This window comes from Trematomus bernacchii, unplaced genomic scaffold, assembly GCF_902827165.1.
Source record: "Trematomus bernacchii unplaced genomic scaffold, fTreBer1.1, whole genome shotgun sequence".
Classification (NCBI taxonomy): Eukaryota; Metazoa; Chordata; class Actinopteri; order Perciformes; family Nototheniidae; genus Trematomus; species Trematomus bernacchii.
In genome coordinates, this window is record NW_022987714.1 from 19641246 (window position 1) to 19660598 (window position 19353).

General features: G+C 41.0%; 1 protein-coding gene across 6 annotated transcripts in view; it reads right to left on the reverse strand.

Moving 5' to 3' along the window:
• ppp6r3 (protein phosphatase 6, regulatory subunit 3) overlaps nt 1–19111 on the reverse strand; it is a 37048-nt gene extending 17937 nt beyond the window's left edge. For all 6 annotated transcript variants that reach the window (XM_034141310.1, XM_034141308.1, XM_034141311.1 and 3 more), the window contains exons 1-15: nt 18896–19111; nt 15743–15899; nt 15394–15625; nt 6046–6232; nt 5775–5912; nt 4891–4956; nt 4492–4604; nt 4147–4260; nt 3564–3690; nt 3103–3255; nt 2278–2427; nt 2068–2132; nt 1712–1827; nt 1431–1516; nt 979–1065 (exon numbers count right to left, since the gene is read on the reverse strand). In XM_034141310.1, the coding sequence (XP_033997201.1) occupies nt 979–1065; nt 1431–1516; nt 1712–1827; nt 2068–2132; nt 2278–2427; nt 3103–3255; nt 3564–3690; nt 4147–4260; nt 4492–4604; nt 4891–4956; nt 5775–5912; nt 6046–6232; nt 15394–15620 (1629 nt within the window). In that variant the 5' untranslated portion in view covers nt 15621–15625; nt 15743–15899; nt 18896–19111. The remainder of the gene's footprint in view (nt 1–978; nt 1066–1430; nt 1517–1711; nt 1828–2067; nt 2133–2277; nt 2428–3102; nt 3256–3563; nt 3691–4146; nt 4261–4491; nt 4605–4890; nt 4957–5774; nt 5913–6045; nt 6233–15393; nt 15626–15742; nt 15900–18895) is intronic.
• Between the last annotated feature and the right edge of the window lie 242 nt (nt 19112–19353).

Consider the following 19353-nt stretch of genomic DNA (forward strand, 5'->3'; position numbering starts at 1 on the left):
AATGATATAGTCTTGGCTCTATACACAGCTGGTCATTACTTGCAGTACAGAAAATAGCAAATGCACATACTAAGATGTAGAAACAAAAGAATGTTTAACAAGTACACTAGACAGGTTAATGGCTAAAAAAAAAGCACAAACATGCATTTATAGTCAGATGCCAAAATGCTTTAAGATTCATTTAAAACACATCAGAGAATATAAATTGAAGTCAAATTTCTTAAATAACATTAGTAGTTAGTAGTAGATTTTGCAAGACCCATAGTCACAACATATTTGAATTTAAAGGGATATTTAGCTTGAATTATTTGCATTTCAACAGATTGAGGTTAGGGGAATAGGCGAATAGGGGATTTGCGTTTAGTGTTATAGAGCATGAGGTGTAAACATTTCAATGTTTGACGATCTGCACTGCAAAAGTCCCAAAACACCTCAACAAGAAACCAAAGACAAGGATTCCTGTCATTCTAGTTTTTGTTAAATGAGTTAGTTTTGTTCAATAACACAAATAAATATTTGGATTGCATTAGAAGCCAGATTTTTTGAGTTGAATCACTCAACCCATGTTGCATAATATGCTTTCTTTACAGAGATTACAAGTTATACAAGTAGCCATTGTAAGACGTCTCACTTTAAAAAATGTAATCATGATTCATTAGCACTTTTGGTCATTTAGGGAAAACTGTTTCCCTTTCTATGCACACTGGTTTGAACATCATTTTGTCCTATCAGAACTGTTAATAATAATAATACATGGGATTTGTATGGCACTTTTCCTAATGCTGTTAAGAGAATATGCTTAAAGGATTTACCTCGAATCAACAGAGCTTCTGTTAAAGACGGTGATAGAAAGACTTACATCTATTTTGTAGATAAATTAGATGTGTGTGGCTATGGGCCTGCTTTAGTGCAAGTTTGTGTGTGTGTGTGTGTGTGTGTGTGTGTGTGTGTGTGTGTGTGTGTGTGTGTAGATCTTACTTGTTGTAGAGAAGAGTCCTGGTGAAAGCCGCTGTCTTTAAAGTCCACCTCATCATCACTGGAAGAATGGATGTGGTGTGTATTCACCTAAAGAAAAAAATAATTTAAGCAAGAAAAGAAGAAAAATATATTGACCGCACCAATGGGCATTCCACACTACTGATCAGGCAGAGCTGTCCAGTGTAATCAAATAAATCCATCTTGATTTTTGCCTGTGCTCTGGCGCAGTGCATCCTAGTCTAAATCGTTATGAATATCTAAAATTGTATAAAATTAAGCTCAAAAACTGATCTGGAAAAATAAGAACTTAATTATTCAGTTACTATTTATTTTACATATCCAATGCACTGGAGTACAGAGACAACACAATAACAACTGCATTGTACAACTAACATGTAGTGTAGTAAACATTAGAGCTTGACATCAGTGATGATGTTCCTGTAGCTACTCACCAGGTCCACAGTGTTTCTCTTGTTTGTGTCAGACAGCTGCCCAGAAATAAAGTTCTCCCATTTGTCTCGGTCTTCTGCTGGCAGCTCTGACACACACACACACAGTTTATATATACACTGCATCTTCATATACTGTATATTTAACAGAAATGTTAACGAATGGTGCCTTGAGGTCCATTTCAGATGCAATTACATAAAGGAAAATTAGATGAACAGAGAGCTAAGTGATGCGACATGAGAACAACACATACAAATGTGGAGATAGATAAACAAGTCCTTACCAGAGATGAGCTGTTGTATCTGTGGACCGTTAGGGCCTTTGTCACAGTTATGAACTATAGAGTTGGCTATTCTGGTGAGGTGGCCCATGTATCCTCGTCGACGACCACCTTCTGCCCTATAACACAAATGAACACACCAGATATGAGGACATATCTTTACGAGTCATTAGTCTGACCACTAGACCACTCTGTATATAATATATAGTATATATACACACTAATATAACCATAAGCAGTAGGGATCATGGTAAAAGAGCAAAGGACTTCTGGTGTATTCTTTTCTACTGCAGCAAATGAATAAGGCATTGTTAAACTCTGACAGAGTGACCCGTGTTTCCACAGAGCAGAATACTCACTGATCTTTCTCGTTGGAGCTCCAGGCTTCTACAATTCTCTGTATAAACTGGCACTTTTGAAACAGCTGGTGGAAGAAAAATACAAACAAAGTGAATACAAACAATTCAGCGTGGCCACAATGTAGTAGTTCATAGTGACTTGTGTCTTTCAGTACAGTACAACAAATATAATCCAAGTTATTTTATTTGATGAAATTGTTCCAATCTTACGTGTTTGATGAGGATGCTCTCCCTTGCATTGTCCTGCTCTGTGTCTGGCTGGATCTCGGTGGGGGCGGGGGGCATAGCCAGAATCATGGCTGTACAGATCTCCACTTGAATGTGGAGGAAGTTGTTCCAGATGTATTTGAAATACATATCCTGTGGAGCAAAACAAAATAATAAATACAATAGGAACATCAGAATAGATTTGTCATTGTCTAAAACTGAACTTTATCAGTACTCCTTGTCCTTAATGATAAAACTCACTTTATTGTATTCCAAGAACACTTCATTGCAGTAATTGCAGCATTATAAAATGACAGCCTTATATTCACAATCTGTAGCTACAACCTAAAAATAAGCTAAGACAGCATATTAAATGTTTCAGCGATAAAAGGTTGGATAAGATGTTCGTTAGCATCGGAGCATAGCAACTGAGGGCAGACGATTCTATGCTTTATGGAGGCAGTTAACGGTTTAGACTATATTGTGAGTTATGTAGGCCTTATTTTATATGAGCTAAAAAGTATAAATAAAAACAGAACATAAACTAAAGAAACCGTAACCCTAGTAACACAATCTTCAATCAATTTCTTATAAACTTGCCAGAAAACTAACTTTAATGTCTCCCATGGAAGAACACTTTTTAGGAGATAAGATAATTGCAGCATTATATTCATAATCTGTAACTTCAACCTAAAAATAGAAAAAACAATGAAATGTTTCACAAAGATAAAGAGACTACCTCAGCCTAAATTGTAAGGCATGTTACTGTAATGAGCTTGTAGGATTGGCAGTGTGAAAACAATCGGGCCTCAAGTAGATATTACTCACTAGTATTATTCCCAGTGTGTTGAGGTTAATGAGTTCTGTGTTAATGCTGTGAGTGTTGCTCTGCAGCAGACTGGCCACCAGTCTGACCACGTTGAGCCTGGTGTTGCCCACAGGGGGGTCCAGCACCCCCCACGTTGTCTTCATCAGATTCGCCTGTTGGTGGAGATCAAAAACTCTGCTCAATATATACACAAGTGACTGGGATCCATCGACAGCAATTCCTGAATACGTGTGTGGTAAAAGACTCCATGTCACATACTGATTCTGTGACTGGAACATCTGTCATCTTCAGCTGTTTTCTAAGAAACGTTTGAAACATACTAATCCAAACTAAACGGAGAACAGCTCATAACGGGTTGGACTTAACTTGGATGAAATAGTTCCATGCAGACTTGTCACTTTAATATACAATATATTGTTTTATGTTAAAGAAGCTTACATCTGTCTGTCAGTGTTTTTACCTTTGGGGGTTCCAGTAGCAGCTGGTGAAAGTCTTTGAGTCGGGGTCTCACAGCTTCCAGGATGCTGTGGTTGACTGAGAATGAAGGGTGGGACATCCCTGGGGGGCAATCCATATGACCCTCAAACCTATAACATAGAAGGTTATACCCTTACTATTTTGGACTGTGCCTAAAGTAGGACAAGAACAACAGTTATGGGTTAGGAATGTAGTATTGCAGCTTAATTGAAAAACAGCAAGTACTTAGCAAACTTCATAATGTATATATCCTGCATAGTTTCATTAGTAATATCAGGTTAGTTTATTATAGTAAGTTGTAACTTATTCTGAATATTTGTTTTACTCTGGAGATACTCTATAGATGTATATCTTTCTTTTGTTAATGTTTTATGTATACTTTTATTCAGGTGCAATGCCTGCTAGAGCAAAACTATTTCTCAATTTGGGATCAAGAAAGTATATCTTATCTGATGTACAATAATCTATTTTTCACGTCATATTGTCCAGCACCCAATCCTCTACTATATACACTATATCCAATCTGGGAAAACATAATGACGAATGGCAGAGGCCACAGGACGTACGCGGGTCTCCTCGTTTCAAACAATGTGAGGAGGATCTGGATAACACTGACGATTGCAGACTCATTCTTCTCCTTCTCAAAGATGTTGGACAACAGCTGCTCCACCGTCTCCTGCCTGAGGAGGAAAGAGAGGAAGGTGAAGGAAAGCAAGCATCAGTCACTGGTAAACAGCATACTATGCAAAAAGGACAATAGCCCATGCCACCATGTTTATTTTTTTTACCCCGTACCAAATAAACAAAAGCCAACAAGTGACGTATATGAAAATCACTGGTACAGTAAGAAGTGCATAAGGAAAACTCTTACAGGCACTCCTAAGAGTTTGTGTAGCTGAACACGTGCTTACTTTTCAAGTGTTGCCAGGAGTGGGTCTGGATCTGAGGAGCCCTGGACCTGGAACATCTGGTCTCTGCTCAGCCTGATGATCTCACACAGAGACTGCGAGGCATTGGAGTGCCTCTGAAACAAGAACGATTGTGTAGGGGGGGGGGATAGAATGTAAATACATCCAATCAAGGACCCAATATTCCTGAACACATTTTAAAATAAACATCAGAATACAAATCCTTTTTGGAAAAATGATTCTTAAATGTAGATCTGCAAATCCTCTGAAAACACAACTTGGAGTAGTTCATAATAGTTACATTAAAACAAAACAAATGGTTCAATGATTCATAAAGAGACCAGGGGACTTAAATGTCCTGGTGGCAATTGGAAGAAACAGTGAAGTGTGTGAGAAACTCACATCCTCATCTTGAGAAGGTTGTACCATGTCCACCAGTCTCTGAATCACCTTCTCCTCATTCAGCCACTGAGAGAAGACAGAGAGCACAGATGTCAGATGGAAACACACAATATGAGGAGGAAACAAGGCGAACAAGACCTCAAATGTTAAGTATGTTTTCAAATTCATAATTGCATTATCATAGAAATTCAAAAGATTCTGTGTAGACATAATTAACAAAACATCATCACTCTGACTTATCCCTTTTTGGCACATGTCCATCAAATAAGAAGAAATGACCCGTTACAAATCCAAGTGCCATGCCATTTATTTTATATCTTAGGAAGACCCTGACAAGAACTTAAAGAACCTTCCAACAAATGCATATTACGTGCATGCAAATCGTCTGAGTTGTGTCTGATACCCATGTTGTATTGTACCGTGATGCTTGCCTTGCAAAACCAGGCTAAATTCTGCCAGGTCAGCATTTGCAATGAGATGTTATTGTAGACGACACATACGGGCACCTGACTGAGCTAGAACTAGCAAGATAGATACACAATTGTGCTGAATTTGTAACCAAAAACTCTGTCTTCAAAAAGGAATATTACAATTATATTTAGAAACACTTTCTTTTTTTAAAAAGGTGGCTAGTTTAAAAATATTTCTTCAACGTTATCTGAATAGTATCTATTGTTTTTCATTCAGAAGCAAATACAGAGAAAGTCTCAACACCCTTTGGACCAGTTGAAGTAGAAAAGACACTTGTCCTCAACATCTATGCCAGATTACAATGACTACAATTAAATGTACTGGCTTGTTCTTGAAGTTTGGGATGGTTCCATTTGAACTGTGTAATGTGTGATTTGATCCGGGATATTATCTAGTGTTGTCCCACTACTCACATTGAGAACATCCTGTCGTAGCTGTTGTGGTTCGATGCAGGTGAGCATTCTGAGGAGCAGGTCCATGATGGCAGATGTCCCGATGTGTTTGATCATCAGGTCTACAAAGTCCTCCTGCTTCCGCAGAAAATCCACTATCTATAAATTACGAAAATCAGAGCATGTGAGCAGATTAACAGTAATTAATGCATTTTCAAATGGATTTTGGAAAACTCATCAACTTAGCTGATGAGGATTTGCATCTTTAGATAACCACTTCTCCCCAACGTACCTGTTCAGGTTTGCGTCCTATGAGAATGGACAGCACCTTGGAGAAAAAGCTGGCCAGGAGTGGGTTGAGCGGCGGCTCATTCTGGAGGAAGCTGTAGAGTTTCATCAGCAGTTTTTCATCTTCTCCCAGTCTGTCGTTTATCTGTCCCACATCTGACGTAAGCAGCTCACAAGAGATGTTGGGATACCTGTAGGAGAACAAAAGCTGATACTTAGGCCGTGCTTCTACTGCATGGTATGCTTCTACTCAAATAATGTCTCAGCAGAGTTTCAAAGTCCAATGGGCGAGGTGATGATAAAACACTGCAGATCACTGGTTGGTCTAGAGCAGTGGTTTCAACTGGTCAGGCCTCGGGACCCACTTTTTCCTTTGTCAATAAATCGCGACCCGAAATTTTGAACCACTCAAATCTATTCAACAAAAAATCGTGCTGTAATATATACGCTTTTCAGCATACAATATTAATTAAAGTGAAATACAGTGCATATATCTCATACATCCCTTCACAGAACTAAAGTATGCTTTTAAATAAGGTTTAATGAGATGATGGAATCAAAGCTGAACTGTATAACATAAGAAGGCACTCATGCTGAAAACTCAACCCCAGAAGGGGGGTCTGGGGGATTCTCCCCCAGAAGATTTTTTGAAATACCAACATATAAACTACGCATTCTGGTACACTCTGAGAAGAACATAAATAAATATATTACTACCAGACAATCAATAATATTTTATGCCATTGTTTGTTTTTCACTTAGTTCTGACAGCTGAACCTGCTGCTCAACACAGAGAGAAGAGTAAAGAGGAGATAGTTTGTGTGAATTACTTTACATTGTGGGTAGTGTAGATAGCCCCCATTGTTCTGTGACCTGTCAATCATCAAACCGGGGGTCATATTTCATTATGTGTTCATTTTTATCTGAAGTTGTACCCATGGATGTATAAAGAATAGTTCTACCGCAAAGTTATTCTCCGTGGGGACTTCCGGCAACAATCTTGATTCTTGATACTGCATGCACAGCGTTAGAAAATCGGGCCTTCAAAATAAAAGTTTGACTTTTTTCCACAAAAAGAAAATATATATAGAAATTCTATTTTTTTTTTTTTCACTCACATCTGCGACCCACTCGAAACGGGTCCGCGACCCACCAGTTGAGAACCACTGGTCTAGAGAATCCTCAATATCTTGCCTTCAGACATTCAGTGTTTTTCACTCAACTAAGATTATTTTAAGAAAGCCAGCCGTCTAATCTATGACATACAGTGGACGAAGTGCCCTGTTTTTGGTTGCTAGATTTAGTGGGTCTCGGGTTGAAATGGCAGTTTCGGCAAAGAGACTACATTCGGAAAACGAGGAGAGCCTTGCCATGCTGTGGAACTGCGGCTTTATATTTATCTCAAATCAAATTGATTGATTCCTTCGGGGCAAGGTTTGCACTGGATAAGATATCCATATTATTGATTCTTAATGACAGAGGCAAAAGATTTCAAATACTCTGAAGACTGTATAAAACTGCTGGTAGATGCAAAGAAGTGTTAAGTGGTGCTGCTCTGGGAGTATTACTGTTTGCAGAGCTGAGCATCGCTCACAATCACTGGGTGTAGGGTTGAGAAACTAACTTCAAATGCCAAGAACCGGATACCAATGTTAAGAGACTTACGGTTCTGCTTATTGGTTCCTTAACAACTACACAGCGCTTTTTCTAGACAGCATGATGCTGCATAGGTCGATACATTTAGTTTTTGTTTCGGCACTGTGAAGATTAATAAGAATTGCAAGCCCACAAGTGGCGCCATAAAAAGTGTTCTTATTTCCTCTTAAACATATGTTTGTTCAACGCATATGTTGTTTATATTTACTAGCATGTACAGGGTTCTTACACCTTTTCCAAAGTCAAATTCAAGCACTTTTCAAGCATTTTCAAGGTGCATTTTCAAGCTTTTCAAGCATCTTACAGCTGTTGTAAATTACATATTTATATACACATACTTATACTCAAATGATTATTTCCCTACCTCACATTAAATCAGATGTTCTTTATGCTATGAACAACCAAATGTGTGTTTCATAATAGCATTCTACATGAGGATGAAAAATTAAAAATGTTAGAAAAGAAAACTAAGTTTAATATTTCAAAATGAGTGACCCATCTGTACGTAGACTGGGCATCCCATATAACCTGGCTGAGCCAATATAAAACAATCAGCCAAATAACGTTTCAATATAGTATTGATTACTATTTTTGAGGTACTTTTAGGTTGGCAGTAAACACAAGTCAGAGGTAAATGGTGTACTTTTACTCCACTACATGTATTTAATACCTTTAGTTACTTTACAGATGTGGATGATTGATGTGAAATATAATCAAGTGTTAAATCAGACTTTAGTTCCACCTGGAGTAAATTCACAAGCTGTAGTATACAAAGTCATTCAAACTAGCTGCACCTTTACCAGCTTTGATAACACTTTAATGATCAATCATTATAAAACATATCATTTACAATTATTAGGGATGCTCCGATCGCCAATTTTGGAGCCGATCGCCGGAATCAGTATCGGCCGATACCGATATCGCTCTCTTTTCCTCTCTCCCCCTCTCTCTCTCTCCTGACAGCCCGTCAGTATCTCCTGCAGCTCACTGATCCAGTAATGAGCGACCCGACAGTGAAGAATAAATATATTTATAACTAGTTTAGCTTGTTCCAGAGGTAGATAAAATAGCTAAGTGTAATGTGTGTTCTGCTCCGCTCACCGGTCCGTCACAGCAGGTGGAGCTGCAGGATTTCTGCTTCACACACACGTTGCATACCGCTATTTTATTGTCATTTTCGGACACTTAAAATACTGCCAGACTAGTGAAGCCATTTTGGCGAGCTTGTTTTGCCGCGCACAGAGAAAAGTGTCATGTATTTTACATGCAACGATAGCCTAATCTAAAATGTTCTACTACAGCGTACCTTTCGTGTGGTGTGTGTGTATGTGTGTGTATATATATATATATATATATGCGGGTTCGGGTCGGGTTGCGGATCTTGTGCCGACGGGTCGGGTCAGGTTGCGGAACTAATTGGCAATATGTGCGGGTAGCGGGGCGGGTTCGGTATTGCAAGTCGCGGGTGCGGGGCGGGAGCGGGTCTTGAAAATCAGACCCGTGCAGGACTCTGCCTTGCTCCCTTTCATGCAGGGCTGGTCCTTAGCATTGGCGTTATAGATGTTCGCCTAGGGCGCCAGATCTGGGGGGGCGCTGCGCTGGCAGCTCTGGGAGGGGAAAAAACATTTTTGACCGTTGGTTCTCATCCTAATTTTCGGCCTTGATGTAACAATATTCATAATTAAGTGAATGTAACACCCTTTTCACCCCGGTTACACTTTTCATTTGCACTGTACGATGGGCGCTGTAAGTGATGAAAGTGGGGGATGTTGGCTTATCTGGCGCCCGCAGCTCACAGCAAAAGTGCGAGTGAGCGAGGTACCGGCGCTGTTGTTATTAGCACCTGGTGTTAGCTGCGCTAACGGATATAAGAAGAAGATGTTTCTACAACAAGGGTGGAGGATAGCTCTCTCCTGACAGACTGAGAGGCTGATAACTACAGCTCAGTGAGGTAAAGGACTCTGAGTGTTTAGATAGTTCACTTTAGTCTAAGTTATCTCAGTGGGTCTCAAACGGTTTGGTCACAATTTATGTAAACACATATTTCCAAGGCACTCCTTTATAATTATTGGGATAAACAGGTTTGAAATCATTCCAATGTATACTATAGGACAGTAAACCAAAACTATCGTTTACAACTGGAGAAATAAAAATGTGCATTACTAAATAAATGTTAACTAGGTAAAATAAGATATGAATGAACAACAACAAAAACACAAGTTACATTTATTTGTTATTGGCTATGGTAGGTTATTGGTTATGTTCACATACTTATTTGATTATTAAAATGTAAACCGATCTTTTTCATATGGGTGTTTTAGAGTTGTACCCCGTAGATCTAGTCTCTAGTAATTGTGTGCTCAAAGTGCACCAGATTGAAGCATTTTACTTTAAAATGTTCAAACATTTCTTTCCGGGGGGGCATACCCCCGGACCCCCCTAGAGGATGTGACGTCCACCCCCCAATTCAAACGTGTTCATACAATACTGAATACATTTGAAGCCTTTTTGATGTATATTACCCATGTCAATAAGTTTCTATTTTTGTAGTGTATTTGTCTTCTCTAGAGATTTTTGATTTATTCTTTAGGGGGGGGGGGCGCCAGCCAAAATCTCGCCTAGGGCATCAAATTGGCTAGAGCCAGCCCTACTTTCATGTCATGTGATACCTTGCGTGGTGAGCGAACCTTTTAAATTAACCTGTACTGTACTGTAGCTAGCAGCAACAAGTTCGGCAGCATTATAAAAAATGTAATAGCTTGCATTTATAATGTGCAGCAAACCAATGCACAAGAGCAGCGCTCAAAAGAGAAAGGACAAGAGAGAGAGTGTATGTCCGTGCGTGTGTGAGTGCATCAGCGTGCGCTTATGTTTGGGGAGGCCCCAAAACAATATTTGCACCGGGGCCAATCACAACCTTATTACGCCACTGATCACTCAATTATGTAATTTTCATAGTTCTCTAGATACGTTGTTTTGTAGTTTCTCAATGCAACCAAGAAACACATGCTTTGTGGTCTTCAGACGTGGTGGAACAGCAGGAAAGAATGCAAAAAGGGGATGCAGGAACAAAAATAGGAACTATGGGATTTGAGTTAGTCCTTGAGACAGTACAAAGAGAAGGTGGAATCTGACTTCAAAGGCTGTAACACTAGGAATATGTGGGCGGGACTAAGGACAATGACTGACTACAAAGGAGCAGCGGGGGGTGCTGCGGGAGTGTCTGCGTGCGCATCTCTCCCAGATGAGCTAAACAGTTTTTTTGCACGCTTTGAGAGCAGCCAGGCTGTGGAGGTACAGAGGGACCAGGAGCTACACTGCCCTTTTGTTTTAAATAGGGCAGATGTGTGTAAATCCTTTAAAAGGGTTAACCCACACAAGGCTCCTGGACCTGATGGCATCCCTGGCCGTGTTCTCAGGGTGTGTGCAGTTCAGCTGGCAGAGGTGTTCACAGACATCTTCAACAGGTCCCTGCTGCAGTCTGTAGTCCCCACATGTCTTAAACACTCCACCATCATTCCTGTCCCCAAAAAGACAATCATCACCTGCCCCAACGACTACCGCCCAGTAGCACTCACCTCCATCATAATGAAGTGCTTTGAGCGGTTAGTCAAATTATTCATCACCTCCTCCCTCCCTGAATCTCTGGACCCCCTGCAGTTTGCCTACAGAGCAAACAGGTCCACAGACGACGCCATAGCCCTCACCCTCCACACTGCCCTCTCACACCTGGACCCGAAGAAGAGGAACACATATGTGAGAATGCTGTTCATTGACTACAGTTCAGCATTCAACACCATTGTGCCCTCCAAGCTGGCCATCAAGCTCAGAGACCTCGGACTCAACAGCGCCCTCTGCGACTGGATCCTGAACTTCCTGACGGGCAGACCCCAGGCAGTGCGGGTGGGAAATATCACATCCTCCACCCTGATTCTCAACACCGGTGCCCCTCAAGGCTGCGTGCTCAGCCCTCTCCTCTACTCCCTGTTCACCCACGACTGCGTGGCCACACACAGCTCCAACACCATCGTGAAGTTTGCTGATGACACGACCGTCATCGGCCAGATCACAGACGATGACGAGACGGCATACAGAGAGGAGGTCGAAAACCTGACATCTTGGTGCCAGGATAACAACCTCCATCTCAACATCAGCAAAACTAAGGAGCTGATTGTGGACTACAGGAAGCAGCAGGGAGAGGGACACGCCCCCATCGCCATCAATGGGACTACGGTGGAGAGAGTCAAAGGCTTCGGGTTCCTTGGGGTCCACATCACTGAGGACCTGACATGGTCTCTTCACACCACCACCATCACTAAGAAAGCTCGACAGCGGCTCTTCTTCCTCCGCAGGTTGAGGAGGTTCAAAATGGATTCCAGGATACTCTGCAACTTCTACAGGTGCACGATAGAGAGTATCCTCACTGGCAGCATGACGGCCTGGTACGGCAGCTGCACCGACCTCGATCGTAAGGCTTTACAGAGGGTGGTGAAAACTGCACAGCACATCACCAGGACGGAGCTGCCATCCATGGAGGACCTTTACTCCCAGCGGCTCAGGAAGAAATCACTACGGATTATCAAAGACCCCCATCACCCCAGCCACAAACTGTTCTTTCTGTTGCCGTCTGGCAGACGTTACCGCAGCATCCTGGCAAGGACAAGAAGATTCGGAGACAGTTTCTTCCCGCGGGCAGTGAGACTGTTAAAAAATTGAACTGTTGAGACGGCTTCGGGCATTCGGCTGCTGCTCAGTGGTATGTATCTAATACCTAATATATATGTGTCGTTCCAATAACTTGTATATAGACTCATACTGCACTATTCCACATCATAGCTTTGTTTCATTTTTATAACTGTTATTGTTTTTGTATTGCTCTTGCTCTTATTGTTGTTATGTTATGTTATTATGTTGCATTGTTGGAGAAGCCTGTGACATAAGATTTTCAACTGCATAATTACTCTGTAGCTATGTCAGATTGACAATAAAGAACCTTGAACCTTGAGTTCCTGCTGCTACTAAGTGACTGGATCTATTGACAAAACAGCCAAAGGAAACAGGAACTTTTTCAGCGGGGGCTAAAATGACCACCACCTCCCAGCAAATGCTGTGTTTGTTAAAATGCTCTAATTGTACACAGCAGTGATCCATAGGAAGTCAATTGATGAAAGGTTTTACCCTGTATCATTTAATTAGAAGACATTCTTTCCTTCTGTTTTCTCTGAGGGTCTACACTATTAACAGCACATGTACAAATAATGCAGTGTGCGAAAAAGCACACGTCCCACCGTCCGGGACGTGTTATTTACATTATCGGACAAGTGGATCTTTCAATTGACTTGTCCGGTGGACAAGTGACATTTTTAGCCCTCATTTATTGACAAATTATTGATAAATTCAGTTTACAAAAGGCAGAACTCATTCGCAAATTGTCCGTGTCCGCCATTGTTCGTTTAGAAATGTTAGTTTCGGTTCTGCTTGTCGATTCAGGAAATGCATCTCGCCGCTTTCTGTACCGTAAGACGGGGGCGGGGCGGGGAGTGTAGCACAGTGGCAGGGTTGGGAAGCAAAACTCGGTTCCGAGTAGGAACAAATAACAATTGTCCGGTACCGGTCCGGGATTAATAAGAGTTGTGAGGACAGGAGGCCGAGCCCCGCAGCTCTCTCTCCCTGCTCCGGATCATCTGATCGCTGCATGGTGCAGCTCAGCGTCTCTCTCTCTCCCTCTCTCTTTCTACACACAGCGGACCCGCTGCCCGTTTAACAGCCTAATCTTTGTCAAACTTTCTTATGTTCTTTCTTTAACGCGTAATGAAGGTTATTAAGCGTTTTAGCTCCTACGTTGTTAATATTGACGCCATTTCCTTTATGAAGTAAAGCAGCCTCCCTGTCTGTGTCCTCGCGCTGTCCTCACATCCCCCGACCCCCAGACTCGGAGGAGCACAGGGATGTCAGTATTGTTTATGAAGCAGGGTATAGAAAATACATTATTGAAATGAAAATACTATTTATTTACTTTTACAAACAGTGAGCAGCTGGGCAGCTGCAGCATGTGTATTGCAGGACATGTGTAAGCATGCAAGCGTCTTTGAGTTGTAGAAAAGCGCTAGGCCTATAGGCTATAAATATAATGTATTATTATTATTAGGCCTATGTGTTGGACATGTGTGGTTGGACTCTGTCTCACAGGCAGGTTGCAGTGTAACATCAGAGGAGACTTGGCCAATTGTACATTCTCAAACTGCACCACATAGAACTAACTAAACAATGCAGAGATTATTTTTATATAATTTTATTCAATAACCGTAAGAAATTAAACAGTATGAAGTGATTTGTAAATAGGAATACAGATTTGACTCGTTAAAATCCAAACTATACCCAACACTATGTGTGATGCAGTAAAATCTTACCGCTCACTTACGTTAGCGGTGTCATAAAAAACGTGGGAAAATGTAAAATACGTTGGCGAAGAAAAAGATTCCAGTGGCCCCAATTTTTGTCCATTCTGGACAAGTGAAAAATGTATTCGGACAAGTAAATTGCCAAACTCACTTGTCCATGGACAAGTACTCTCTAAAAACTTTTTCTCACACTGTAATGGCTAAACTAATGAATGCAATAAGCAGAAAGAGTCCACATAGGCGTTTGTTAAAGGGGACCTATCATGCAAAATGCACTTTTGTACGTCTTTTATACATGAATATGTGTCCCCGGTGTTCCAGGGAACTCACCAAGTGTCAGAAAACACAACCCTCTCTATTTTCCTCCATACCAAAATCTCTAAAAAAGGGGCTGCAACGGATCTGATACAGACTGATCCAGATTTGAACACTTCTATGACGTCACAGAAGTGGCGCTACGGCTATTGGGCCAACCCTATACCTATCAGGGGAATGTGGGGTTGGGCCACGGCCGGCCATTTCCACTCGAAAGCGCTGGAGACGCTGTAGTACATATGCCAGGCCTGTAAGTGGCGCTGTAGTCTGCCACAAAAGCAGCGAAGAAGACTTCCCGCCCATAGTTACCCTTCTGTTTATTCTCCGCTGTGGCTTTCTTTCTCCCTCCCTGAGGCAAGCGTTTGCTCCCGCTGCTTTAATTCAATGCAATCCCTCCCCGTCGAGGCAAGCACTGTAATTCTCTCCGGTTAGTCCACCAGCAGATGACAAACACCCACCTCTCCGCCTCTTCCAAGGAACGAGGGGACCGTGCGGCAGAGTTTCAGTTTCAGTTTCTTTCGCCGGTCAAGATGTCCGTTAAAGTTTAAATCTTCCGGACAAAATTAGAAAAGTGCCGGTCAAAGGTCTTCTTTGTTATTTATTGAGCTTTAAAACAAATGAATAACGACTCTATATAATAAAACACGGAGGACGGAGATCACTTTTTCTCCCCCTCTTCTGACAGCCCAGCAGCTGATCAGAGCACGTCTCACCTCTCCTGCAGGGGGGCGTGGTCAGCAGAATCAGACCCGTAGACAGCAAACAGCACATAGAGCGAAATGAGGCATGGCTAAAATGCATGATCTGTTTGGTATTTTGAAAACAGAAACGTATAAATATACCTTATATAGGTATGGCCCTACAATATATCATTTAAATATAGCATGATAGGTCCACTTTAAATTGACAACCTTTCTTGTAAGGAAACAAACCAGGTCATTAGTTTTGATCCCCTTATCCTTTGCACCATTTTCTCTTACTTGTATTTAACTTTCTCCTCAACATCAGTATCGGGTTCCTGTGTGATGAAGGTCACCAGGTCTTCCATGCACTGTGGTCTCAGCAGGAAGTCAACCAGCTTGTGGTTCTGGGCCTTACACTCCTGCAGGACATCGTCCTCGTCCATCACCTCTGTCAGCGTCACATCCTCCTTCTCTAACAGCGTGTCAATGTGGGATGTGGTGTGGAGGTCAAATTTCCAAAACATGTTGGCTATAAGAAACAAAAAAGAGACACGCGTTATTTAAATCAAAACAAGGTCAAAATCAGAGGCATAATAGACGAGAATCAGGATTATTTGAAGGATCATGTAACAGCACTTGTGCCTACCTGGGAGTCCAGACGGCGGAGCTCAGATTAAAAAGAGGTGTGTTCTAGTCTTTGGGAGTTGTGGCCCATTCCAGGCGAGCCGGATGGACAGGCAGGCAGAGAGCGGTGATGGACAGACTGACAAACAGCACACATACAGCAGTTCAACAGCACACACCTGAGAAGACAGAAGCAGATGAAGAATTGTTAAAGCAATGTTCCACTGCTTTTGGGATGGGGGATAATATGGCAATTTCACTAATTACTGATTAATAACAAAGGCTCAAATCATTTTCACATACAACCGAACTAGCAGAATTATGTTTCAACCGTTAAACAATGCCCGGTTCTCGTGAAAAAAGTGCAATATGAAGAGATGCAGCTTCATAAATTGGATAAACAACACTTCTAGTACTGTGACCAATACTAGTAACCAATGTATGGCTGCTTAAATAATAGCACCAAGGAGCATGTTATTCCTTTTTGGAAAGACAGAATGGAAAGGATTTGTTTTGCAGTTGTAAACACAACAGTCACAACATTGGCTCCTGCTCAACCACACTAGCCAGTTTCTAGCTAACAGGCATAGTGTCCAGACAGAAGAATTAGCGGAGCTTCCAGAGCTTTCGACTCATACGACAGTGATTAGTATGATCCAGGGCAAAACAGAGCCTCGGGAGAAGAGACTGAAGAGATACATCTGAAGGCAGAGCAGTCAGAGAAAGGGACAAAAATGTCATGGTCACAACAAATGAAAAGAAAACGCTTTTTTTTCGTATTATTTGAGTCTATGCAATGTTTCTTTAATTAATAACCCTACTCATTGTGCCTTAAAAGGTCCCTTTCAAACTGACTTGAGAACTTCGCTCTTTTATGTATTCGAATAGAGCCAGCCTGTCATATGGTTGGCATGGGTGCAAACTCAGGGGCATCTGGCAAAACACAGCATCCGGCTTAAAAAAAAATTGAACCTTTGTAGCAAAGCAACATGATCAAGCAAGGTACTCTATTGGTTGATAAAAATACATCTAAGCACGCTCCTTTAAAGCCCTTTCAGTGAAGTACTTTACTTTAATTGATGAATCAAAATCCTGATTTTTGTACTACTAAAATATGGTCAAAGTGGGACATTTAAATAATCCAAAAACATTTTTAGAGTGGTGAGAATCTTCTGAAATACATTCTTCTTCTACAATACATTATACTATTTATCAAGTAAAGTATATTTGATTGATTTATCAAACATCCGTGACATGCAGTTTGTAAAACAAGTTTCAGATCAGATTCATTTAAAACTTTTTGTTTTACTTATAATAAAGACTTTGTTTTGTTGGTACAGAAGGGAAATTTACTTCTTTTTCTTTCTTTTTTTATCAGTATTGGCAAAATTGTATAAGATATTGGTAACAATATTATTTTACATTTAAAATATAAACATATTTTTCAGCTGCAACACAAGTCAACAACCATTAGGATCATGAGAAAAATATTTCACACCAAGCACAGATTCCGTGATGTCATTGTTCATATCTTAGAAAGGATTGCAATAACTGAAGAACAACTGAAACTGAGATACATAGGTCTAAAAAGTTATATTTACAGCTAAGCAGCTCTGTTCAATTCGGTCAAACTTTGAGATCTCACTAATACTACTCAATATTCCTTTCAATGTGCCACCAGCCTAAATGCACCAATACATTAAAATGTTTTGACTAGTATGCAGCATTATATATCAAATCTGAGTTTTATAATAAGTTGGTGTGTAGTGTAACACATAATTACAGGCCAGATGCAGCTAAACACATGTATTACCGAAGAGGATATTACAATTAGTGTAGACCTACTCAAATGCCTTGAATATTTTTTTCCCATGATTGATTTTCTTGTATATGTGTGAACAATGTGATCTAGTGTGGAAAGCATACACGTTAAGGAGGGGTAAAGTGGGCACTGTTACATAAACCACATTCCTACTTATATTGAAGAAGAATGAAAAGACAGAAGGAAATAGGTTCAATAAACATAACAGATGATTGCCATGATATATCAAGTACATTCGTGATGTCTCCGATTAAGGTTGCGTTTCTCTTTGAATTACATCAGCAACAGCTGTCCACCACAAGCAATGCAACAATAAAATACATCCATAATTGTACAGTCTGAAGACTCCATATAAAAGTGAGACATAAACCAAAGGGTAAAAGCAATAAAACCCTGTGGAAAACACTCGTTTGCAGCTATGCATTATGGGATTCCACAGTCCACCAGCCACTGTCACGAGACCTAAACAAAATTGATCTCGACACTAAGCATATAACGTAACCATTGACTGTCAAGTTCCCAAAAAACAACAACAGCTTGTTCCTTTCTTAAATAAACAGAGCTGCTTCAGCCTATATACATAATACATCATTATGAGATTCAGTCATTTCCAGTTTCGATCAAACAGAATAAACCCGTTGAAGACGTAGTTTTGTTTTAGATGGTTACCGGAAGAAATAACACCATTTTCCAGCATTCCACCAAATGCACGCAAAGTGGCCGTTCCTGAAAAAAACATGACGGCCCTGTTATAACGTTAACGCTACACAGTAAACGTTGGTTAAACCGAACGACGACAGAAACAGCTTGAATTCCGTCTAAACATGAAACGTTAGGTAAACGCATTCTGATAATTCCGAATATTACCTAGCTCATACATACAAGGTACCACTGGCTAACGTTATTTGCGTTTGCGGTACCGCAGTGCATTTACATACAAGGGCCCAAAACAGACCACCGCTAACGCACCGGCTCAGGCAACCTAGCTAACGTCACTAGCTCTCGATAGCTATTGTTAGCTAACCTGGACAACTTAAATCAGGATCAAACTTACGTTAGGAGCTAACGTTACGTCGAGTTGACCGGTATCAGTGAGCTATGAGACAAATGCTAATTGGCTGACAACATGGCCAATAAATAAGGCTATGGTTTCAAGATACAATAAAACAGAGACATGCAACGTTAACGTTACCCCTTTCATAGCTAAAGGTATACCAGAGTGTCTGACAGCACAGTGTTAAGATGGCCAAGTATGCTTCTTGCTAGCCAGCTAACGTTAGCCGGCTATCTAAGACTGCTGGCTAATCGTCTCTTCAGCACCAACCAAGTGCATGGGCTGGCAAGTGTACCTACCGATAGACAACGGTAAACAGCGAGTCTCCAGCATGTAGCTTATCTTGCAGTCAGCCCCAGGCCTTAACAAAACGAAAACTAGCAAAACACGAAATTCCAGCAAGGAAAATAAAGCGTTTAAAACTGATTCTGACAGGCGCGAAAAGGTAGATCATCGGAGGGCACTTTTCAAGATGGCGGTTCCGTCAACTTCAGCGACCCCTTCCCCCACTACAGCTACAGCCTCTGTCACTCAAACTGCTGCAGCAACGCTATTGGTGGTTACAATATTGCGTCACGTAATCGAAGTAAGTATTATGTGGCCCGGAAGAGTGGAGTTTAAACGGTTTCATTAGATGCGTATTTTAAGTAAAATGCTTGTGGTCACAGAAGAGGTGAATACAATCAAATTAGGTGATCTCATCAGTCATAAAAAGAAATGTGGGGGAAATGTCAGTAATGTCAACGTTAACCCCGCT